The following is a 26,107-nucleotide window of genomic DNA, read 5'->3' on the forward strand; positions in this document are numbered from 1 at the left end:
GCACAGGCTTAGAAGAGTATCTAATAAATATCTCAAAAACTGTACAGTCTGTATTCTACAATCTAATTACTTGTCATATTTTGCATTGGTTACAAACTCCCCCTTATTGTCAATATTTCTTATGCATTTACATCTCAGCCCAGACACCAGATGAGAGGTTTACATCACCTCATGTCATCGAAATATCCTATGCTATATAAGTGCATGACTAGAACACATGACCTCCCAAACCCAAGTTAAGGAGCAGTAAAACTTATATCCTGTAATAGAACTAGCCCCCGATCCACAAATGAGGTCATACTATGTCAGATACTCTAGCATAAAGAGTATTAGGCATGAAATCTGTGGGTACTTTGCAAAGAAGTTATTGGTATAATAGCAGATCTTCTGTAGAGGTGACATGCAAAGCTAACACAGAAAGCATAAACACAAGCTTCCAAAAGAGGAGCAGCAGATTAAATTATTCAGTTGTTATGGCTGCAGTCAATGCCAAAATGTCAAACTACAGCAGCATTTTACCATCATTATACCATTTTCTATAGTGTGGAATTTAATATTAGGAATTACGTATTCATCGAAACAGGTAACTAAAGCCCAGATAATATGCAAGGAACATGGCATGGAGATTGTGTCAATATTTTGGTAGAAATTTATGACAAATATAGAGCTCACTGAATCAAATTAAGACTTCCCATCAATTTCAAAAGTTTCTGAGAAGATACCTACATTTTATCTTGCAAAGGTATGACTGAACAAAGACGTATTAGCTAAAAGTGTCCATTAGGCTTGCTGCAGACACTGATAACAAGAAATCCTCTCCTCTACTTGTATGATTAAAGAAGGCACCAGTTTCTCACATTTGTGGGTTGGTTTTTTGTTTTTTTTTTTACATTATATTAATTACTGAACTGGATAAAAGGATCTTTCCTGCCTTGTTTACTTATCATGTAAATAAAACATTAAAAAAAAAAAAAGATGCTACTGTAGGAGTTAGCAGGAGTAAGTATACAAAAATGCAAGAAGAAAAATAGCAGAAATAATAGTTAATTTTTCCTACAAGATTGTTAGATAAACCTATGCAAGGCCAAGAAACTATTGCTTTCTCTAAAATGCTAATTGATTAAAAGTGTCTGAACTTCTCATCTGTCCAATTACACATTTTTATTAGATCGTATGGTTTACAGGAGAAAGACTACAAACACATTGTCACAACTACCCTGTGGATTACAAATTCTAAACCAGTTTTCAACAGTTCTTCCGTCCCTAACTTACAGAGCCACACAGAGAGGCATAGAATAGAAAAAACACCTAATTGTGATTCAGGCCTGCTTACTCAGTGGGCCATCAGCCTTAGAATCAGAGAATCGTAGAATCAACTAGATTGGAAGAGACCTTTAAGATCATCAAGTCCAGCCATTACCCCCAGGACTGTCAAGACCTCCACTAAACCTGAGGGCTTCATATACGTGTTTTTTGAACACTTCCAGGGACGGTGATTCGACCATTTTCCTGGGCAGCCTGTTCCAATGCCTGATCACCCTCTTTGTGAAGCAATTTTTCCTGGTTTCAATATCCAGTCTAAACCTTCCCTGGCACAGCTTAAGGCCACTTTCTCTTGTCCTATCACTTGTTACTTGGGAGAAGAAACGGACCCCACCTCACTACAACCTCCATTCAGGCAGTTGTAGAGAGTGGTAAGGTTCAACCTGAGCCTTTTCTTCTCCAGACTAAACAACCCCAGTTCCCTCAGCCGTTCCTCATCACACTTGTGCTCCAGGCCCTTCACCAGCTTTATTGCCCTTCTCTGGACCTGCCCCAGCACCTCAGTGTCTCTCCTGTAGTGAGGGGCCCACAGCTGAACACAGGATTTGAGGTGCAGCCTCACCAGTGCTGAGTACAGGGGGATAATCACTGCCCTGGTCCTGCTGGCCACACTATTGCTGATACAGACCAGGATGCTGCTGACCCTCTTGGCTGCCTGGGTACAAGCTGGCTCATGTTCAGCTCCATCAATTAGCACCCCCAGCGACTCTTCCCCAAGCCTGTAGCGTTGCAGGGGTTGTTGAGGCACAAGTGCAGAACCTGGCTCTTTGCCTTGTTTAACCTCATACCATTGGCCACAGCCCATCGATCCAACCTGTCCAGATCCCTCTGCAGAGTCTTCCTATCCTTCAGCTGATCAACACTCCCACCCAACTCCGACACCACTTGGTGCCATCCGCAAATATACAGAGGGTGCACTCAATCCTCCTGTCCTAATCATCAACGAAGATATTAAACAACACTGGACCTAACATCGAGCCCTGAAGGGCACCTCTAGTGACCAGTCACTATCACCAACTAGATGCGATACCATTTACCACCACTCTTTGGGGTCAGCCATCCAGCCAGTTTCCAATCCTGCAACCTTCTCCTGCTCGTTCTCTCTCAGCATACTTGCCTAATTCAGATACTCACTGCAACTGCAATACAAGATGGAAAGAGAAGGAATCCCTGGGGAAAGAGGAGCCTATAAATTTAGGGGACTCGTAGGCCAAACCCCAAATACATTACCTGTTATTTACAAAGTCAATATAATGCTTCTACAACTGCCATATCCATCTGCTAAATCATAGAATCCTTGCTATGAAATTCAAAAACGTACTTTTTCAAAGATGAAGACCCATAAGGAATGTACATCCTCTTTCTCAGAAGCACTGTGAAGTAATAAGCCATAATACCATGTTGTATCCTCATTAATACAGACATTTTCATTCAAAGGAATCCAAAACCACTTCTCCCACGTTCATACACTCCCCTCTCATTATCCCCTTTTTTACTTCCTTCATGAGTCTGTTACAATTGAAAACTATTATGCAAAATTAATCAAATTGGTTCAGTTACACTAAGACCACCTACGTACCCCAAATTATTATTTCATTCCTATCTTTATTTCTTTTGAGAATAACTCAAGTCAAATGTTTTCCATTATAAGTTGTATTTGGACTCTGAGATTTAATGGCCCCTTGTGGAGTTAATCCCTTCATGAATTTACCTAATTTGTATTTGAATTCATTTATACTTCTGACTTCCATAGGGATTTGAAGCAGCAATTTCATAAGAGTTTTATTCTGAGTGAAAAGTACTCTTACTTTACCAGCAATCCTTAGTTCTCATGTGCTAATAAACCTCTTCCTCTTTTACCATTATATATCCATCTCACTGTTACATTCCTCTTCAGTCTTCTCTCTTACAGGATGAAAATTCCTAGCCCAATGAGCCTCCCCTCATAAAGAAGCCAAAAATGTTGTTTCCTTTCCTTCTGCTTTCTTCCATAGCCTACAGCTTCTGGATGCAGAAGAAAATCTACCCCTTCACAAAGAGAGAGCACCACTCTAACCAAATGATGGAAGAAAAAGGAAATAGGAGAGAAGAGGAAGAATACTTACCATGACTGTGAAAATGAAGCCTGTGAAGATTAAACATATCGGTAAGGCAATTGCTATCCTAGCATCAGCGGACAGTGGGCATTCCCCACAATCTGCTGGGCAGATAGAGCAGCCTTCTTCTTCTTCTTCACAGAAGTCATCTCCACAGACTGATTAGAAAAGGAAACATGTATCAGAATATTCAAGGCAGTTTTATCCACCCATGAGGTTGTACTCAGATTAAAATACATGGTTCTTGAGCTGGGAAACCTCAGAGTACTGGAGAGATTAAATTTTGAAGAACCCAGAGATAGCACCCTAGCAGAAAGAATAATCTGAATTTTTAAAGAGATACAGGATCTCTTTGAAGAGATTAAATTAGTAATGACATGTTTTGTGTATAAATCACTTTATCACTACTCTGTTTCTCATTGTCCATCTGTTTTTTCTGAGACTTCAAGTTCCGCAAGTCAGGCATTGTCTTTCATATTCTTTGTTCTTAGTCCAGCCCTTGAGATCCCCTGAAGCCAGTGACCCTTCCTCAGCAGCAGCAGAAGACACCAAGTACTGCAGAATGAAACCTTACAACCCATACTTCAAGGATTTCTTTTTCTCCAAGGTCTTATGAAAATTATCAGCCGTATCAAATGTGATTTAAAACAAAAGCCCTAAAGAACAAAACTCCTTCTCACATGTCCTGAATGGTGTTTCAATTTCACCTTTATGACTAAACTAATATCATGCTGTACTTCAGCCTTCTGAGACAAGCCGAAAGTATTATTCTGTCACTAGGCAATATTTTTTTTTTTTTAAAAAAAGCCTCAACAAAACAAAATCCACTGCTCAGTGATAATGCTGCCTCTGTCCATTTAATTCCAGTAGAATACCAGGATAAGTACAGAAATCACTTTCTGCCTCAAGGGCTGCATTTTTAAAATTTCTTTTCTGATAGAGTACAAGTTTCCTGGAAAACTCAGCTGCAACTGTCTTGAAATTAATAGTAAATTTTATAGCTAAATACTTCCATCCACATTGCAGTCACTTTGATTCCTTTTCTTCCATAACATCAGGAAACATATTCTCAACCTTACGGAAGAGTAGCTAATAAGAGTACTGTGATGACATTCCTATTTTAGCCAGTATTTTTCTTGAGGTTGTGTGTTTAATTAATTAAATAAAGTCCACTTTTTAACTTTTACATTACTAAGAGAGTTGTTATGGTTACTTCTGCTTCCCTGCATACAGCTAAACTAAAGTGAAAGACATATGCCTTTGAGAGCAATTCAATTTTATTGTGAACAAGGGAACCAAGATGGTTTTCTATCTTTGCAATATGCTTAAGGCTGGCCTGCTACCCTTCAGATGAAAAGTGTCCAGATCCTCACAACCTACTAGCTGGAAGAATATTTTCACATCCCCATCAACTGTAGACGAGCCTTGTAGTACCTGAAGCCGCTGGTCATGGTATTTGACTTGACCTATTTGACAAGATTGGTTTCCTGCTGTTCTGGATTAATACACAGGTTAGAAGCTCAGTTTTTCAAATGTTCAGTGTTATCTGAAGAAGAATTTTAGGAAGACTTATTGTATTTTCAATGGTGGGGTATGAGTCTCTTTTGCTCCTGGTAACCACCCATGAATGATAAAAGCATTGATATTTGCAGTCAATAAGCAACTCCCTCACACCTTTATTTTATGTCATACCTACTGCAGGAAGGACTGTGGTTTTTGCTTCCAGAGCAACTTGCATTCTCCCAACTCTGATGTGTGCAATGAGAGAAGTCACGCCCACGTGAACTAAAACAACCTGCCAAACAAGTGAAAAAGCACCAAGCATCAAAACTTCACTTGCATACAGTAGGCTATTATAACAACTGTCCAGTTGTGGTGACTTGTGAAAGAAGTTGTGGCTGCCCCATCCCTGAAGCGTCCAAGCCCAGGCTGGATGGGGCTTTTAAGCAATCTTATCTAGTGCAAGGTGTCCCTGCCCATGGCATGGGGGTTGGAACTAGATGATCTTTGAGGTGCCTTCCAATCCAAACCATTCTGTGATGCTATGATCACGCATGCATTTTTTTCAGAATCAGGAAGGACAGGTATCCTTGACTAACATGGCAAACAGAAGCAGGAGAGACAAATCCTGTGGGAAAGGCATGTCTGATTCCTCTGCTGGTATGTATTCTTTTCACCAAGCAGGTCTATCAGTCTATGCATACTGCCATGTTCGCTTCCCCATTGCTTCTGCTGGGTAGAAGCCCCCTAATGACCATATTAATCTGCAACACAGTCCAGTTAGTAATACAATATATTGTTAGTGTAGGCCTTAAATGGACAGACTAGGCTATTCTCTTCCCTCCCATTCCCATTACTTCTAGTAATTACCTAAAGAGTAGTAGTCTATAAAGCTATTACTTCCAAGTCATTTGGCAATTAATACTACTCAGCCACATACATCATGTACAGACATAACACTGACAAAAAATGAGGCAGGGAACAAGGACATGAACAGCACTAAACTACTAGCAAGTAAGCTCTGAGAAGAGCAAAACATGTAAAATCCTGTATGCGATAAATATACCTTACCTTGGCAGTCCAGTTTCTTTGGCTCATTTTGCCAGCTGTAGACAAAGTGTGAGTAAATATCTGGCCATCATCTGGGATCCACGGACCACATATTCCTCCTCGACCCTTTATCAGACATATTGGTTATGTCAGTAAACTACAACACAATGAAAATCCTAGCTCCTCCTCTTTTACTTTCTTAAAATTACTTGTGTTCTCTAACAGCAAGTAAAGTGATATTTTACAGCCAAACCTATTAAAATGCCAAAGTACAAGCAACACTGTTATGTGATAAAAGATAAAATAAGAAAAAATCAATTGTTCCTATACTGAGTTACAATGTCACAAATATTGTTATATTTTTTAAATAGATGAAGCAAAACGTGGTCCAAATTTATCCGCAGAAATTCTAGGAAGCTAATACATTTTTTCAGGGCTTGATGTATTAGAACCAGAATCATATCCCATTTTTAGTATTTTTCTAAAGGGGTTTTATTGTGGTTTCACTTTTGATACAGCAGCTTTTTTTCTTTTCTTCTTTAATGAGGAAGGAAGGCAACTCTTCTGTGCCTGTTTGCAGACCATTTCTTGGTAAAGCTGTTAAGATGTAAACCTTCCAGTAACTGCAACCATACAGCATTATTTTGGCTGTCTGAAGACCTTGATTTTTTTAATTTTTTTAATTTTTATTTTTTTCTCATAACTCCAGATACTTCTTCAGGCACTTCTTTCAATGCAATGTAAGACATAGACCAAATCAAAAGAAATAGCATTCATGTTAACCAAGTTACTATGGTTAAAAAGTTACAAAAGTGAAAAAAACCCCAACAAAACCTCCTCTTGAATAACGGAAAAATATTGCTTTGAAGTGTGTTGTCAATCTTATGCAATGATACTCATGGCCTTCTTGCTGTATGATAGCAACCTGCTTAGAATATGGAAGCAAAATGATGGATGTTGGCTACATGTTTTCACTTTTTCCACACCTTGATCACAAGCAGAATGAATTACAAAATTAAGGAATAATTGAAAGGTCAGCACAGTGGTGGTGTATTGAAGTTTTTACTATGGTTCTAGACAGAAGTTTTGATGTGATGGTTCCAGCAGGGATTCCTCTTTTAAACCAAATTCCTGGTATCAGCTAAGGCTCCCAGGGGGTCATTAGGAAAACAGCTTCCTAAGAAGGGACTGCCGAGAAGTAAGCTAGAGCTTTTGTGGAAGCATTAAGCTTTCACACAGAAGGGTACATGACATAGCTGCAAGACACGTAGGCTAGGTCTTCTATTACACCATCTTTGACCACAGAAAATGTATCAGACTGCCAAAACGGAGATCAATTAGAAAGATTGGGCAACTGCATGAAGGTTATTATGCAGGGTTAGGCTTGTTAGAGTCAGAACTTCAATTTTTCCTTCAGAGAAGAGCAGACACTTACAATAAGCCAAGCAGACAAGTTAAGAATGGATCCTTCTTACACTGCATGAACAAATTTTGCTATCTTGTATTTGGATTCCTTTTTTTTTTCCTCTGGTCTAACATAGAAAAACCATCAATCTCAGGACATGTGTATACAGGCTTCACAAGTCAGTAATACACACCCCACGGAACTTCAGTAACTCAAGGAAATCATTCCGTTCAGGGTCTCCCTCCAAGCTTCAGAGATAGTAACAAGTCCCAACTGACGATTTGCCCTGCTTGCTTTAGAATTAAATGATCTGTCTTTCTCTACTTACTGCACAAAGTTCTGGGTCAAGTAATCTTAAAAAAATGAAACTGGCCCCACTAAACATAATGAAAGATTCTGAATACTGCCTTGCACAAAAATCTGTTTGTTTTGCAGCCTCATAATTCAGTGCAAAATATTCTAAACCTGACAGATATTCCCACAGTGGTTTTAGCGAACTACTGATTTGATCTAACTGTAATCACAGAAAGACTTCATGAACTTGAAATTGGTTACTACAATGATGTCTCATCCAGTAGCAAGAACAGAGCACATGATGCTGCACCATTATACCAACCATGAAGGCCAAAGGACAGGAGTGGATGTTGGCGTGGTAGACACAGCAGTTTTCCCCATTTGCGTCTTTCCAGCTGGCAGGACATTCGTGCTCCTCACAGAATTCCTTTGCAGCAGTAGCATTGCTTGCCAAGCAGCAGAGAGAGAGAGAGAAATTTTTACATTATTCCTCATTCCTCAGAATTGCAACAAGCACATTAGAGCCTGTTCTTCATCCTGCACAGGAATAACAGCAGCAAAAACATATACAATGAAATAAACACTGTTACACCATTTCTTTCTCTTTTGTTTTGCTTCAGGTTGAAGCGTTCCCGAAGCCATGAAGATTGCTGTCAACTAGACCACTGCCTTCTGCCAAGCAGTAGAGACTTCTGGCAGATAGATGAGCAAGCAGGTACCAACCTCCACTTGTCTCCCCAAACTGACTTCATGACCAGATGGGGTCACTTGGCTTTGCACATCTGGCACAGAAGAAGATACCATTACTCTCTACTTCGATTATCAGAAATATGAATCCCTGGCTACTTTCATTCTCAGTGTTGTCAATTATATACCTTCATCTATGCTTGTGATTCATATGTATTATTCAGTTCTAGTCTTTGCTCCAAAACCCAAACCACCAAGTAAAATAATGACATTGGACAATAACATCAGATACAATTTCCCAAACCCAAAATTTAGAGGAAAAACTAAATTTTTATGGACTTTATGAATAGTCTGTTCTGCAAAACAAGGTGAGCCTTTTGTAACTTTATCACTGAAAGACAAATGTAGTAACCTGGAAATGTGTGATGCAACAATTTTTCCCACTGTTCCTCAATTATTCTTTCAGTCGGTTATTACCCCAATAAATTTGGCTTCAAAATAAAATAATTTTCTGCAAACATGGCTTACTCGGTAGATATAGCCAGGCTTAGTTGTAGGGTTTAGTCTAAATGTTACGTACTTGTGATGGATCTCTATAAAGCAATGCCAGAACACCAGGATTTATTTTTTCACTTGTTTTTAATGAAAGAACAACTAGCCAGTAATGAGTATATTTAAGACAGAGGACTGTATTATAAAAAATAAAGACAAACAAGGGATCAGGTTGATATAGATTGTATTCATAACAAGATTTACAAAGGCACAGGTATATTTGAAACCTGAGGTAAGAAAAATTGTCAATCCTCAGGACATCCAAATATATAAAATATTAAAATCCATTGGCCTTTGAGCCCATGCTAGCAGTTAAAAAAATACTTAAGCAAGTTGGTGCCTAGTTCTATCATGTATTTGTCTTCACAGCTGCTTTCAGAAATTTACTCTGTATTCTGTGATTTTTATTCAATATCTTCATCATGGCTCCACCCAGTTATGCTGACACCCATATTAGCCTCAGCCATATTTGGGTGAGTCACAGTAAGCTATAAGTAAGAATCAACTAGATAATCTAGTTAAAATGAGGTGCAAATTTGATCTCTTTGAAAAATTGCAGCACAGTTTTCTCTCTTTTTAAATATTTGCCTTCTGATATCTATATGCAAGATATGTATAAGTATAAAAAGAGCAGAATTTTCCAAATTCCTAACTGATTTAAGGGAGTGGGTCTTCCTGGAAAGACTAGAAAAACAGATTAATTTCCAAGCAGTGAAAAAATCTGCTTTATGGTTAAGTTATTGGAACTACTACTAGCCATAAATTTCAGAAAATGTGATAAACAAATTTTGCAAAACTGTGTAGCCGGAGTACACAGATGATCAAAATACAATATCAACCTTTTGCCATTGCAAATGGATTACAAGTCATCTTTCAATATGAAAAAAATTCTCTCTGGATAATAGCTTCTCCAATCTGAACTTTGCAATGTGAACACAGACTGGCAAAAAAAATGTGAGGTTTTCCATAAACATCTCTTACACTAACCAAGTACAGCATAGAACATGGGGAAATGCAGTTGCAGCCTTTATCACAGACATTGCTGTATATGGGTAGAGAAATGCTATGTACAGGCAAAAGTGCAAAATCAGGGTGTATTACCCTTTTAGTGATCAGGAGTTGAACACAAAGATTCTGTATTTAACCTCTGTCTCGTACAGTTACCAACACAGTGTCTGAGTTGATATATATAAGCTTTTGGACTGATTTCAGTCCTACAGAAATCAAAACAAGTTCATCACAAAATTCAGTGGATTCAGGATTGGGCCAGCCTCTTTTCATATACATGTTGTGCACTTCAATCACACTTGTGATTAAAATAAGTATAAGACACAGTTAGTTTGGGACTTGTGCTTAAACTTCAGTTGTAAATTCTTTGTGTAGAGAAGGCAGCAAGTGATGTTCAGAATTGCACTGAGACAGTAATGCAAATACAGGATGATGTGCCCTATCCCTGACCATGCAGGTAAGCATGCCTTGATGAGTGCTCTGAGAGCAAAGCCATAGGCAAATAGCTATAAGAGACCTCAAGAGATGCAAGGAATTAGCAAGGAGTCCCAGAGATATGTTCGAATTGTGCTACTAAAAATGTACACACAGAATCCTCATATCCTCATGACCATGAAAGCATTCTTATAGGAGGTAATACCTGTGAGAAAGGATTCCATTTTGCACTGCATATTGAAAAAAGCTGTCTGATGCAAAGACTGCATAGGTCACGTTGAAGAATTCCCCACTCACAGTCTTTTCTGGAGGCCTTTGCACCCATGCCATCTCCAGGCCTAGAAACAACAAAATCATGGGCAAACATATTTGCTATACTTTTCTACTTTACAGATGCATACAAATGTAAAACTTTCTTTGTGGTGTCTATTGTTCCATTGCTTTTTATGAGCCCAAAACAATTATCCATTTTAGTGGCTATATAGGTAAACACAAATACACATTAATTGAACACTTCTGACATTCACTTAGAAAAGATCAAACAATTGGGGAAATATGACAAAAAAATATGGTCGTGTTATCTAAAGTAGCTTTGCTCCCAGTATAATGCAGTGCTACTTGTCCTGATGTATTTGCCTTCCTCTTTGATCAGGCAGTAAACATTGCTCTTCATTCTTGGCTGCATAATGAGGCACACCTCATTATGGAAGAAGAACAGCTAACTAGCACACATGAAATTCAGTCAAAACCCGTAACCTCATGAAACATAAATTACATATACTGATAATGATATATTTAAGAAAGCATTCTCATTTTATAAAACTGTATCACATCTAGAACAGATGACAGAAGAAGGAATGCTACTCACACATGTCATCTTCCATTTCCACACTCTTACTGGGAAAATTTATCCCAGTCATCTGTCTTGATCCTGAGACACTGTATTACCAGCTCTGAGCCAGAGAATGAGTTGAGATAAGAGGTAGGAGAAGTTTTGAATCCATATTCTTAAACAATGCTATCAAAATCTTCCCACTCCATTCACCTACCTCTTTCCACATTGCTGAATGAAGGTGTTAATTTGCACCACATCAAATTACTCATATCATGCAAGTTTGTAGCTCTCAGTTTGTCAAGAAGTTTTAAATCCTTTCTGCAGATGATGGGCAAACCTGACCTTCAAGAGATCTAACTTTGTTGTGTTGTTCAACTATAAAGTTTTATTACTCCGGAGTTGTTTTTAGAGGGTATTCTTCACTTGCACTGTTACTGAAGCTGCTATTTTTTCCCTTAAACATAATTCCCTTTCAGATATAAAGAAGCAAATTGTAAAATAACTTCTTGATTTCACATCTCCGTTGAAAGTAAACACACATTTTAAATGCTAATACTATGAGAGAAACTACAACATAAAAAATTACAAAAACACTAGTGTGATTTGCACTAAAAGGCATGAGACCTGCGCTTCAGAGAAGGTCAGCATAAACTTCTGTTGAATTACTACTTCCCTTTAAAATTCTCACAAAGATAAACAAAACACTTCTTTCAACGACAGATACTCTCACGTCTAGATGCTTTGAAGATCTTGTGTTAAATCCACAGCAATGAGGCCATAGTATTTTGGCAAATATACAAAGCTCTTGCTTTGCTTTTAGCAGTGCTCAGAATATGACAAGGAAGAATCACAGAGAAAGGCATAATCGAGCTTGGAATTCATTCTAAAATTGGTGTTAAAGGGTATGGTTTAATTAAGCAACCTGCTCATATTAGTTTCCCTTGTACTCAATTCACACTTTGATTATTAGTAAGAACAGCTGTTGTGATGAACAGTTGTTTCAGTGTTAAAGCAATAGTAAATTAATATAGGTATAAAAGTCCTAGTTGACAATCATCTAGATAGTTCTTGAATTCCACTGTTTCAAGAGAACTCTTTGGAAAATGTTAACTGCAATATTGAGCTCAGAGTGTGACCCAGCAGTTTATCTCCTGGAGTGTTTTACCAATATTAGTTTATCAGGAGTTCTAGTTTTTTCTAAAAACCCTATTGAAACACATTACCTCTGGTCTTCTCTTTCGCAACATAAACGAAAGTGTTCCTTTACATCAGTTATTTACCAGTTAGAGAGTCACAAAATCATAGAATAGTTGAAATTGAAAGACACGTCTGGAAATCATTTGGTCCAAATCTTGCTCAAGGCAGGATCACCTAAAGCAGATTGCTCTAGATCTTGGTTATTTGGGTTATGAAAATCTCCACAGATGGAGAAACCACAACCTTTCTGGGCAACCTGTTCTAGTGTTGGATCACCTTACAGTATAAAAGATTCTTCTTATATTTAAATTCAATTTCCCATATCTCAGTTGCTCTTTAATTATTTTTCAATCTCAAACAATCGATTTCCAACAGGAAAAAAAAAAATCTATTTCTTCATTATCTCATCACATGAATTCATTTTTGAAACTAAGTAAGTGGTTAAATATCTCAGATGTTTTTAAGTACTCACAGAACACAATTTTGAGCAAGGTGGAAAACCATGATGTATAGAATTGGTGATTTTGCTTTCTGGCTGGAGGGTTTAAACATAGTCCTCTTTTGAACTGACACTACAAAATGTCAGCAATGACTCAATAGAATTTGCTGCAATGCAGAGTTGCCTGCCTGTTTTGTTTGGATTAAGTTGCATTTGGTTTTCTAATGAGAAATTAAATATTTTCAGTTTCCTTCTGGGCGAAGGGATTCAGCTATTGCTATTACTTTTTCTTCTGGAACAAATGAATATTGGACAAATAATAGCTCTGAAGTATATTTGGTTGTTTTCATTCACTTATTTCCCTAGCAAGACAGGCTGACACTGATTCAGATACTTTTCATCATGCATAACATTCCTCATGAGTCACATATTATTCTAAGTATTTCAGTTTCGGGTTTTCAACCATTCCCTAGGCATGAGATGATCTTTCTTGAGCAGCTCTAGGACTCACTCACCTCCACAGTCCAGCATGTTATACTCATCTGGTTTTTCCAGGGGCCAACAGTCATAGTCTTTGTTATCTAAATCATGCCACCCCTCCACTGATATCACCTGCCAGAAAAAAAAGCATTTGAATAGATCCCAAAAAAGCCAATATGGAAATAGGGGAAGGATAAGTTCCATCTCCAAAGTTCACATTTCTTCTAAAGAAATCAAGCCAAATGCAGACACATAGCCTGACACATATTGCTCTCTTCAGCTTCTGGAGTGAAAAATGACAGATTCCTAGGGGTATACAAATTCAATCAGTATATTATTTTGATCCATCCAGAAATTAGCCATGAAAGAATGAGGGGACTTAATGAATCCTTCTCTTGCAAAAGGTTTTCTCTAAAAAAACCCAGGTGGTTCTAGGATTTAAAGAGATTTTTTTTTTGTTTAAAATTTATTAAAATGGCAACACCTTTGCTCCAAACTGCTTAGTTTCTATTAATCTTTTACACCCCAATAAAAAGTCATTTTTGTTATACATTTAATAAAATAATACAACTGTGAATTATATAAATATTAAAATATATAATTGTAGATAACATTAAGATTGCATAAGCCTATTCCAGGTAGAATACAGCATCAAAATATATACAGATTGAATTGCAACAGTAGCAGAATATACGTTATACGTTATAATAGATACACTAATCATATATTAAAATATACATTCCAGGGTATATATGAACAGAACAGGATATTATGTTAATACACCCTTGTCGTATTCCATCTCTAGTAAAAGAGAATAGTTTCTATTCATATAATCTGCTATAATTTTTCCATATATTATTGGAGGATAATCATTCACTGGGTTATGCAATCACAGTATTCATGGAATAAGACGGAATTATACAACTGATTTTTCCAATATATTCTTCTGTTACTCTTGTTTTCTACATTACTGAAGTAACGTTCAACAGTTGCCTGGTATAAATAGCTGTATCACTGAAATAAGCCATATACAGTCCTTTCCGTATGCACAGACCACAGGAACAGGTTCTGGTAAAAGGATCTACGTATTTTACCTACCAATAAACTCAGGAGGCTTCGGAGCCCTAAGGCTGGTGTTTTGACAGCTCTCATGCTTCCTAGCATGCACCCAGCTCACCAAGGCAGGGCTGCTTCTGATGTGCTGTTGCTACTGAAGTAGATGCCCTTACCTAAGAATGGGGGTTGCTAGGCAAGCTGATCCTGGCAACTCCAGCTGCTGCAGCTGTTCTGCCTCCTCCTTTCTTCTCCTCCCCTATCCCACTTCTTCCCATTGCATGGTGAAAACACCCCTCTGAATTCCTGCTGAACCTCTCTGAAAAATCATCACTTGTCTTAGGGGCAGCCCCACTCTTGGAACATTGAGGTTTGTGCCCCTGTTGGCTCAAAGCTGGAAAAGCAATGGAAGGATTTTATTTCACTGCCTTGTCAAACTTGGGCAGCATTTGACCCTTAGGTAGATGAATCAGTACTGCGGAAATAATAGAGACATAGGCGGCCCTGGGGGAGGAGAGGTATATATGCTCTAAGGCAAGAAAACACCACCTATGTAAAATAAACTGTAAGACTAGCGGTTGGACTAAGGGATCTCCTGAGATTCCTTCTAACTCAAATTGTATTAAATCCTATGACTTCAGTTTCTCAGTCCCGGGAGGTGTAGGACAATTTCTTCCTGGGAAGTGCCCCGCTACATGCACAGGTGAAACAGACTTCTGCCTAGCCATGCTGGTATGATAAAGACATAAATGTGTCCACAACTATTTCTGTTTGCTGAAATCACTGCCAACACAGAACTTCAGTTGTGATTCAGCTTTCCTGAATATTTCCCTGTGTTTCCTCTGGAATTCTGGCTCTTGGCCCAAACTGACACTAAGAATCTTAATCAAAATTCTACGACTTCACTATTTATTGCATCAAAATTGCATGAAAAAATTAGTGTGTGTTCATCTTGAAAGAGGTTGCAGATCAATTAAAAAAATCTGTTTGGATTCACTCATAAGAGATATTTGTGTAAATTAATACTAACGTTTTAGGCTGGAATTGTATGTTCATCGCGAAATCCTAAACTTGATTTGTGTTGTCTTCACTCGACCATTTCACCCAAATCATAGGTTTCAATATATAGTATTTCAGCTGGCTATTTGGAAGAAAAAGAATTATCCGCTTAAAAGAACTCTACATATATTAGCACCTTGGAGAGTTTTTGCTGGTGAGTTGGTTTAGGATATCTTGTGCTTAATGAGAAATTTGCTGGCAGGGAAGCTAAGGATTATATCTTGTTACACCCTACAGCAGCCAAAAGATTACCAGACTGATCCTATTTTCTTTAATAGGACCATCAAATATTCATATGACATTAATATCATGATTCAAGGACTGCAAACATCATATATTATTTTATAGCCACTTGATACCACCAAGTTCAGAATTCCTGGAGAGTGGCAATGTACAAGAAGCTGCTCTGGAAATCCTGAATTAAAGATGTATGGATTGGAATGGCTGGTGATTTTCTGATTCAACAATCTATCTCAGCTATTTGAGAAGCACATTAGGACCTCTGCATTTAAGCACTGGAAATTATAAAAAGAAAATCAGTGAGAACTATTCTGCAATATAAATATATGAACCTTAGTAAAAAGAAAGAATTGACAGCTTAGTGAGTAATACAGTCTTTAGGTCTATCTTGTAGATATTTCTTACATAAAGGAAAACAGATGTGAATAATGTGAAATGGTCATATCAAACCTAATAATCTTTGTTTTACATTTGCTTTTTTCTGTTTGTGAGTTATATGCAGTCACATAATTTGCGTTAACATCCTAACATTGCATCATACTATGAATGAGTTTATTAACACAGTCAGACTCAGTCTAGTGTAGATTAACTGAATTCTGCCTACTGACACTTGACTGGCTTAGTGCAATGACACTGTTCTTTGGCTTATTCTCTTAGAAGGATCTCTTAGTCTGAAAAAATAGGTAATTTCTACTGATTGAAATGAAGTTTATCGAATAATTTTATGTTTACAGATTTATTTCTGTTGTGTTGGCTGTGCTCAGATGGTCCCTTAAGATACATCACTTCCATTTGATTCATTAACTCAATAACAATTTCTACTACCAAACAGAGAGAAAATAAAGCTATTTCAAAATTTAACGAGATGTAGATAATGGTGAAATCATGCATTTTTATTAATGCTTTGATAATAATCTTATAATTTAAATAAAAATACTCAATATTTGAAAAAATTAATAATTATTGCCGATATTACTGAATAAAACTTGCTAATTATATGCATTCGAGTATTTTAGGAAAGCGACTACCAGCAATAAAACAAAACAAAAATTGCTGTGATAAAATCTTCAAATATCCTTGAAAATATTTTTTCTGGCATTGAAACTTTCCAGATGGTTCTTGTGCTGATACAATGAGCTGAAGTTCAGAGATGTTTAAACTATTTCGTCTTTAATTAATTAAATTTTCTAGCTAGATACATATTTTCAACAAAAAACAATTTCAAAAAATCACTACTAAGACTTATTTGACATTTCAGTATGATGGAATTACAAAGATAGTGATTATTAGAACTGTGTTGTCATTTGTGAAATCAGTAGTTAAAACTTAAGCTCTTGAAATATAAAACTCCACTACACAGACTATATTAATCCTGCACACCTTGCTAAATGCTACACCACTCCAGATTCCTAGCCTGGATTATCTATCCTATTCTCATTTCATAGTGTTAGCTCTAATAAAAGGCATTTTAAATGGCACGGGGTCTGAAAGGCTTTCTTATTGGGGTCAAAGAGGCCAGCCAAGCTTCTGACACTCTCCAGCCTTGCAGGCGCGGTGAGCAGGCATGGACAGAGCACTCTGACACTTCCCTCTAGTGGCCTCATTGCAGAACAACGGTGGGCAGGTTCCCTGCTGTGTGCAGTTTGGTTGAAGAACAGCCTCCACAGACGAAGTTACTCAGGAGCAGTGTAGCAGATAGCCAACCTGATATCTGATTCTCACCTGGGAGTTTGGTGGCAGCAGCTGGTGGTCTTCTACCCCTCCCCTTCCTTGGATTAGCCTGGATTAGCAAGGTTAAAAAACAACATCTGATTTTATCCAGAATTTTTGGTAACTTAATTAAAAGACTAAACATTGCCGTAAGTTTTGAGGTAGATGAGTAGCTTCAGAAGTACTGAGTGCCATCAGTTTGCTGGGATTGCTGAACAGGCAACAGCTGTATGCCTGATGAAATGTTGGTGAGCAGTAAGCAAGCTCCTGAGCCTTGCACACACATTGTTCCTTTACTTCGTAGTATCTCTCCATTTCACACACTCTCCCAAATACTGGAAGTTTCAGAGAATTCCAAGGAAAGAGGCCTCAGACTAAAAAACTGGTAATCATAAAACAAAAAAGAAGTAATTACATATTTGTTACTAAAGATCTGAAAGGTTAATGTTAGATGATTAATCTTTGATGACAGTTTAACTCAACTGCAGCAGAAGGAGCAACAGTTACATAGTTCACACAAAGGAAAAGAGCTGGGAGGCAGTATGAAAGCATGACAGATCAGTGAAAGATTTTGTAAAAAGGTAATTAGAGGCACTGAAAACTACAGCTAAGAAACAGCTTCTTCTGACTACTACCTATGATGTTATACACACCTCACAAAATCACAGAAACCTCAAAAATGCAAATGGTATTTATTGGTAAGGTGGCAGGTAAAATTCAATGGACTCTTAAGTTATTGGGAATGCTGAACAAATGTATGCTTTAACAGATGCATTCCACAGGTCCACTCTAGTTCATGGGGCATCACAGGAAGGCTTGTTCTGTTGCTGCACTTTGGGTTTGATATTTATTTAATTTCAAAGAGGTCAGAAAATACATAAAAACTTGAAACAAGACATATCATGTATACTCCCTGAAAGTTTTATGAAGACTGTCATCTGGGAAATGTCACGAACTTGATGAAGAAATATTTCTCTTTAAGAATATGCACTATTCTCTGTTTAGAGGATTGACCAGTAGGTGAGCTGTTGCGGAAGGAAAGCAACATTCCAGGATTTTCATTGTGTAAGGCAATCTGCAGTTTTTCTTCTTCTAAGGAGAAAGAGTGGAAAGAATGAATGATGAGATCTGGAATTTTGCAAGGAGAATACTCACAGCTAGAAAACTAACAGGTAACAGTGATTATGTCTCTAGCTGGAAACGCTGTTGGTCTTCATAATTTGATATAACATATGACTGAAAACCATTAAAGAGACTGGATAAGAGAACTCACAGTTCTCAGCGAAGCCAAAGTGATCCAAGCTAACCTTTAGAAAATCCTAGCCTAAGTACATAACTTAGAAGAGATTTCTGCCTCCAGGGCTTTGCTTAAATAAATCATTGGGTTTCTGTTACTATAATGCAGTATGTCAATGCTGTAGTTGTTCAAAGGACATTCAGAAAGTCTGAGAATATGAGAACAAATTTCAATTTTATAGGATGACTGCCTGAGAGGCTTAAGAAGAGTTGGTCCCAGTTCAACACAGAATAATGTGAGTTTTCTGTTTAGGAAGAACTGAGCAGAACATCACTGATGTTCTCAAATGCCTCCCATCTTTCAGTCCTCCCACCCAGGCAGAAATGTTACAGATATCTGCAGTGCAACAGCAAACTTGTCTGCTCTTAACATCTGCTGTGGAGGATCTGTGTGTCAGTGACAGATAGCAGATGAGGGACATTTCTGTTCTTACCTGCATCATGCTCCTCAGATCCACTGGTCACTCCATGGTTGTAGCAGCATTCAGTTGAAATCTGCATTTTGCCCTAATGTTTTTTTTTTTTCTCTCTTCTGTTTTCAGAATTCTTGAATGATTTTCTGCCCATATTTTTATGCACATTGGCACTGAAAATTTGTTGACATCACACTTTTTGCCCCCTCAAAAGACACTCTCATAAGCCACAATCACTTCTAAATTTCTAAGGTCTGACATGATCAGGAATTCCTAAGAAACACCAAGACGTCACAAAGACAGGGGGTCTCTTGGCTTTTTGTAACTGAAGGATCATTTAGCCTTCTGGATCATATCTTTGGAACAGGCCCAATATGAAACAGAAGTCCAAACTATTTCCTTTCCTCAAGACATGATAATTTCTGCATATGTCAGGCTAGAGAGATGTTTACTTAACCTGTTTTCACTTAACATGTTTTTAATGGCCTTCAGTAGCAGAACCTCTACCCCTTCTTTTGTGCTTCGTGTTAGAGAGTTTTCTCTGTGGTGTCACCAGGTTCTATCTTGCTATAACTTCAGTTCAGTACTTATCCCAGCTAGACACAGAACAGTTAGGATGTACTGTATACTTGTTACGTGCTTGAAGTCTTTACTAACACAAATGTATTCTCACATTTCTTCAGAGAGAAAAAGAATCATCCCAGTTTCAGCAACATTGTACAGGAATAAAAAGTGATTAAATAAAATGTGTAAGTCTAAGCAGAACAGATATTTCAACAGTAGGATTGAACATTTTCTTCATGGATCTTTGGATGCAAACCAGTGATTCCAAATGCAGCCTAGGATCACAATCATGAGACCACTGTCATACTGTAATCAAAATGTGTCACATTTCTAGAAAGAAGTAAAAAACTGAGTTTGTTTAACATCACGGACTTTCTGCTGGTGGAGGCTTTGTCTCAATGAGCTTTTTAAATCTGTTCCTCAAGTGGAGCGAACTTGGTAAATGTCCTTTGGCACAAAGCCATTTTGCAGACTGTTTTGTGATTGGCTGGTTGTCAGAACTAGTCTTCTGGGAGAAGCCGAGGATTTGCAGATGCTACTGAACCTGAAAAGATTTCTCTGCCATTCAGGAATCTCTTGTTCTTTGGGTACGTTACTTTCTCTGCTGAAGTCAGACATGCCTTCTTTCTGTCAGAAAACACTGGGGAGCCAGCATCTTCTTTTCCTGTCACATTTGGCACCCTGAGATCAATCTACCATTTGCACTGTAGCTTTGACACAAGGAACAGTGGCTCTAATGCTACCAGAGAAAAAGAGCGAGAAAGAAAACTGTTTTGAATTTGAAATCCAAACACCTGATGTGACTTACGTGTTGGGATAAAATAAGGTATCCTTTTGTAGTCGCATGCAACTATCATCTGATTTAGGGCTCAGCCTCACTTTCTCTGAAATCTCTGGCACATGTCTTTGTTTTTTCCAATTACATGCTAGTCCCAGAATGGAGAACTTGAGAACACTCTGCAAGGAGAAACGTAGGCATAGTAAGTGAGTACTTATGAAGAGGGTTTTTATTTTCAATTATTTCAGTTTTGTATTGCCCCTGTATTGCCCAGGGCTACTAGCTAACGAGCTTTTTCTTCTGTCTTCTGATATCTCTCTGCCTTCAGACAGCACACTCCAGAGTGGATACCCTTAATGCTTGTGCAGTCTGGCTAACAAGAAGCATGGGGTGTTAGTACAATTCTGCCATGAAGTATGTCATTGCTCTGCTCTGACAAACATTAGTTAGAAGTTGAGCCCTGTCTTCTGACTGAGCACTTCCCTCCAGACCCCTCACTTCCCTTACAATAATGTCTTGGTTTTAAACTTCTAAAAGCAGGATATTCTCAAAAGGATAAATTGCAGCCAGAGGCCTGATGCCCACTGAATCTCCGCATGATTTAATGCCACTTACTTCTTGGAAAAACCTCCTCTGTTTTTTGTGCAAGTATGCCTACAGTGAGTAATAAAAGGAAACACAATAAGAGAGGCTATCAGGACCCTGAGCATACCCCTTTCTCCTGGAAGTTATGCTGTCTGGTCTCAGGGCCAACACTGATAGTGCAGCTCCCCAGCAAAGCTATATGAGGGAGAGCCTGAGAAGCCCTTCTAGAGGCTCTCCACTTTTCTCCAGAAGCTGCTTTTAGCCTGGGTAAGCACACTTGTTTGCTGCCAGAGCTATGTTGCGCTTAGGACCATACCTGGCCAAGCACCCTGTTGATGTGAATCCTGACCCTGACATATGGATTTGACTTCCTTGCTTGACTGTGGACTTGTCTCATCTCCATGGACTTGTCTATCTACAGACCATCCATGCTTGCCCCCTTCAGACACTGTAGACCTGGGCTCTGTTTGAGGTGACACTACCTTGCTGTCACCGTGGATATCCCTGTTTTGTGGAGCACTCTGCCCTTGCTGTTCAGTGACAAGGACACCTCAGCTGTAATGATGCAGTAACAACTGGAGTAAATATGCAACAAAGAAAAATTCTACCCAGAAAGGAAAATGTAAATGTTTTGCTCAAAATCTCATAGAGATACCTTTCTACAGCATTACTTACTAAACTGTTTCTCATTGCAAGTATGGATTATTGTAAGGTTCTTACTCTTTATAAGCAAACAAGAAATTGTTTTCATAGTAAGTAGGTAGTTATCAGGACAGAATTCTATGCATAGTTAACTTCAAACAAAGATGTTATCTCTATCTTGGTACTTTCTGGGGTTTCTATAGTATATCTAAATGAACAGTATTATCACTGATTTAGTCTGATTTCCAGCCACACACCTACTTAAAAATATCTGCTTCAGACTGGCTGTGGTTTTAGAGACTTTTTATAAAATTTATACAGGCATTTTAGTTTCTTAACAATGATAGTTTTAGGTTAATTCTTGACCAATATCAACTGTTGCAGTGGTTCATAATATCACTCTTTCCATAGTCGGAAAAGAGTAGGTGTGTCCTCTTCTCATGTCCCAGGTGTTTATTCCATTAATAGATTACTTTTGTTTACTTTTTTTCTCTGTAAATCAATGGGAAGAAAAAAACTACCTAGTGCCTTCATCATATCCCATGAAAGCAGGATAAGCATCTTCACACTTGATGGGAAAGTCTAGAGATGCAAGCAATTCATTTGGAAGAACAATACACAAAATCCTTCATTCTCCAAGCATGAAGTAGGACAAACCTCCCACCACTGTGAGTCAACAGGGGACTAAAGAGCAAGGCTACCTGCAGAAAGGGTAGGGAAACTAGATATGCTGTATAGGCAAAACCAACAATGAAACTGCTTTTCTCCCAACTCCTGAAGAAAGTGCTACTTTTCAGGGATCATAAGGTTTAATCACTTTTCTTTTTGTGGATCAACACCTGGGCTGTGAGGACTGATTTCTACAGACCCCGAAATGAGACTGATGTTAGCATATTCAGCATTTAGGCAGAGAAGGGGTGCATGAGAAGCTGAATGTCCAGGAAACTGGTGTGTTTCTGTACCGGTGAGAAAGGGGTGCCATTTTAAATGATGGTTTGTGATGAACTCATTAGCACACTGGAGTGACTCATAAGGACTATTATAGAATATCTTAGGGGTTTGGGTTTTTTTTTCCCCTTTACATTTAAGCAGAAGGATACTTTTCATCTCTGGCTCAGCTATTCCTTATACTAGATAGGGCATTTTTCAAGGCATTCTCTGTGCTTCATGCAGGGCTTATGAAAAGACTATTTTTACCACATGACTATTAGCAAGTCTCTCTGGTCCCCCTGCCTCCCCCAGGGTCAAATTCTCCTCTGAAAGTGTGCTCTGATTATGTAAGAGATATAAATTGAAATTCCACTTAGGAGCTGTGACGAGCATAAAGCTGAAGAGAAGATTACTTTGGTTAAACACAAGTGGATCATTCTGTTAAATAACTCAGTCATTATTTTTGTTTCCTCTGACATACCAGTGTTTCAATAAATACCTGGTGCATAAGTTTGGTATTTAAATCATCTTACATCTTGTTCTGCTTCAACCCCTCCCACAACTCTAGCTGAGTGAGCTTTTGTGAAACAGCTACATCTCTGTGTATTATGACTATGATATATTTAAAATCTGATCTTCTTGGTCCCACAAGAAGGATTCTTTTCTCTATTAAATGCAGTCTGAGGTCACTTTAACTTCCAGCTATGGAATTAACATGACCTATCATTAGCAGCACTATTTCACTGCATTACTTTATGTTCACAGCACGTAGTCAGTGGGCCAGACTGACTTTCCCAAGAAGCAAAATTTCTCACTCCATTCTTGTGTGTTTGGGAGATGTTTTTGTTAAAAAAGAAGTCATGATATGTAAGAGTATACTCACACAATATAAGGAGTATTCCAATGTATGTATTGTAAGTGTGCAGAGAAACCTGAGTTAACTGACTTTGGTAAGTCTGCCCAGGTTTTTGGGGTGTAAATGTTAAAGCCTGGGAAGAAGACAGAGGGACAGAAAATTTATTTCAGAGTTGTCTGGACCTGTACAAACAATAGGGCTGTGTGGAGTCCTACAGGCTATATGCATTCTAAAATAATTTAAATAGCCAAAATGTTTGTGGTTAAAGGAGCAAGGAGCAGAGTAAGGAGTATCCAGGACAGCAAGCAGAGTGGCAGGCAGCACCAAAGACAAGAGCTGTGAGGACAAATGCATACATGGGGCATCACACAGTGAGGAAGTGCTTGTACCTCTGTTGAACAAATGTGTTTCACTGGATTTCTGAGCTGAAAGCGATCTTGATGAAATATAGACATACTCCAACTGCTTTATTATTCTGTCTTCTTTTTCCTGACTGGAACCCCTGATTCATTCTAGATGAAACTAGCTGAGAGGCAACAGATCTGCTGAGTGTTGGCCACTGGCACAGCGGAGACCACAAGATGGCCCTGTGATTCCATAAGTGCTGGGAGATGGCAATGACAATCCATGAAGAATGGCACTTGTCAGGAAAGCAAGGAAGCAGGTAGAGGTGCAGGGTTTACTGGACCTCTCTGATGAAGGGTGTAAATAACCAGCTTGGTCTGATTTAGCTGAAAGGGACAAAAGGACCTTAAAAGAATGAGTCTCAGTTGCTAGGTAGGAATGGGAAACTATTCAGAATTGTGAGTTATTTATTTACTTGTCATTGGGTGTATGAAATGAAAAATTACAAGAGCCAAGTATGTTTGGGTTTGCCTTCTGATGCCATTGAGAGCATATTCTCTGTCTCACCTGAGAACTGCCATCAACATTTGCTATTGCTGCCTTCTGCAGTCAATGCAGAGTCTCCATTTTTCTTTACGGTGTGCTGAAAGAATTGGCTTGTGTGAGATCAACAAGAAATAGTGAGAAAGGCACTTGTGGATACAACAGAAGTCTTAGCTCTCACGGTGAACTGCCAGAATCCAAGCAAGTAGCTTGTGCTCTTTAAATGTGTTTTAAGCAATGTCATGTAAATTATGTTATCTTACGGGTAAAAGAAATTAAAATCACACACTTAATACAGATTTTCGACCTGTGTTCACACATCCCTGGGTCTGCCTGTGCCTTGCATTCTTACTAAGGAATTTGACTGTAGAATGGAAGAGAAAGTTCCAGATTCACACCAGGGACATTTAAGACACGAGAGCAAAAGAGCAATGCAAGTTTTTACCAGCTCTGCAAAGAAAAATCCAGATTGTAAATGAAGATGATAATGACCATGCATGATTAATGTGTCACAGTGGAGAACTCCAGTAATGCAAAATTTTTACTTCATCTTATCAATTCTATCTCATCTTATCAATTTTATCTCATCTTCATCAATTTTCTCTAATAATATTTTGAGAGCCCACTAACTTGGATTTAGCCAAGGTAAATGTTACTATTCTCAACATATTCTTTTTTTTTTTTTCTCATGGTATTTTCATTAGCCAAGATGTCGCTCTTCTATTAATACTTTTATTAGTAAGTTAGTTCAAAAATACACTAGTTTATCTCCTTTAGTCCTAGAACAGCAGAAATAACAAACATAATTTGGTATAGGTGCCATTCATTTACTGTTACTGGAGAATCTCAGTTCTGCCTCAGTGGAAAATCATGTCTTGCTTGTTAGAGGTAACAATACAATATGATTAGAGCCATACAGAGAAACATCACCAAGAAGGTGAGTTCTTTAGAAACAATTTTTTTATTCTGGCTTTGTCACAGTGTTGAAGGCAATAAATGGAAAAGATATAAGGAACAAATTTGTAGATTTACAAGATATGGACAAATCAGAATGAAGAAAATTACAACTAAGTTTTCATATCTTTATACTGGGTTCACAAGTCTTGAGTTAGCATTGGCTTCAGAACTGCAACCTGAATTTCTCCCTCCTTAGACTGCATTAGGCATTCAGCACACCAAAAAATATTTCAAGCAATTTCCTTCAGAATTACTCCATAAGATAATCAGTTTTGCCAAAGCAGTGCCAATCATTGTGCCACTATAAATATTTCAGGACTTTCCAACTTCTTTTTTTATTAGTAGTTGGACTTTCTCTGCTAAATTATGGGGAAAATATAGCCTATCTCAACTGCCAGGATTAACTCAACTTTCTTCTCCACATTTTTTTTTTTTTAATCTTCTTTTAAAATGTGTTTAAAAAAATACTTGTAAAATTCATTTGCCACTACTTTTCTATGTCTAGCTTAAATTACTTTTCTTCAGAGGATGTCATGTATTTTTAAAAGATCTCAGTTTCCAGCTTAGGTCTTACAAATTCCACTTACATCTTTTTAAAAAAAAAAAAAAATTTTCATTTTTTTTTTAAACATTTTTTAAGTGTTTCATTTAAAGCAGTTAGAGAGAGTTTTAACCCGCTCAAAATACTTTCACCAGCACTTACTCTAATAGCTATTTTCTGCAGAAAAGAGGAAAATGAGTTCTAGGAGATGGGGACTAGTGGAAGGGACATATTTGTCTGACTTCCTTTTTAATGGGAAGTGAATTTACAGAGGACCTAGTAAGTGCTGGACTA

The 26,107-nt window shown here is 38.0% G+C and overlaps 1 protein-coding gene across 1 annotated transcript in view; it reads right to left on the reverse strand.

Annotated features, from left to right (window-relative positions):
* LOC115601023 (atrial natriuretic peptide receptor 1-like) overlaps positions 1-19,160 on the reverse strand; it is a 41,330-nt gene extending 22,170 nt beyond the window's left edge. The window contains exons 1-9 of the mRNA XM_030470549.1: positions 19,094-19,160; positions 18,320-18,455; positions 17,376-17,433; positions 13,337-13,433; positions 10,556-10,688; positions 7,991-8,114; positions 5,991-6,095; positions 5,112-5,214; positions 3,429-3,577 (exon numbers count right to left, since the gene is read on the reverse strand). Of these exons, the coding sequence (XP_030326409.1) occupies positions 3,429-3,577; positions 5,112-5,214; positions 5,991-6,095; positions 7,991-8,114; positions 10,556-10,688; positions 13,337-13,433; positions 17,376-17,433; positions 18,320-18,455; positions 19,094-19,160 (972 nt within the window). The remainder of the gene's footprint in view (positions 1-3,428; positions 3,578-5,111; positions 5,215-5,990; positions 6,096-7,990; positions 8,115-10,555; positions 10,689-13,336; positions 13,434-17,375; positions 17,434-18,319; positions 18,456-19,093) is intronic.
* Positions 19,161-26,107: the final 6,947 nt, after the last annotated feature.

The sequence above is a fragment of the Strigops habroptila genome, chromosome Z (genome assembly GCF_004027225.2).
Source record: "Strigops habroptila isolate Jane chromosome Z, bStrHab1.2.pri, whole genome shotgun sequence".
In the NCBI taxonomy this organism is placed as follows: domain Eukaryota; kingdom Metazoa; phylum Chordata; class Aves; order Psittaciformes; family Psittacidae; genus Strigops; species Strigops habroptila.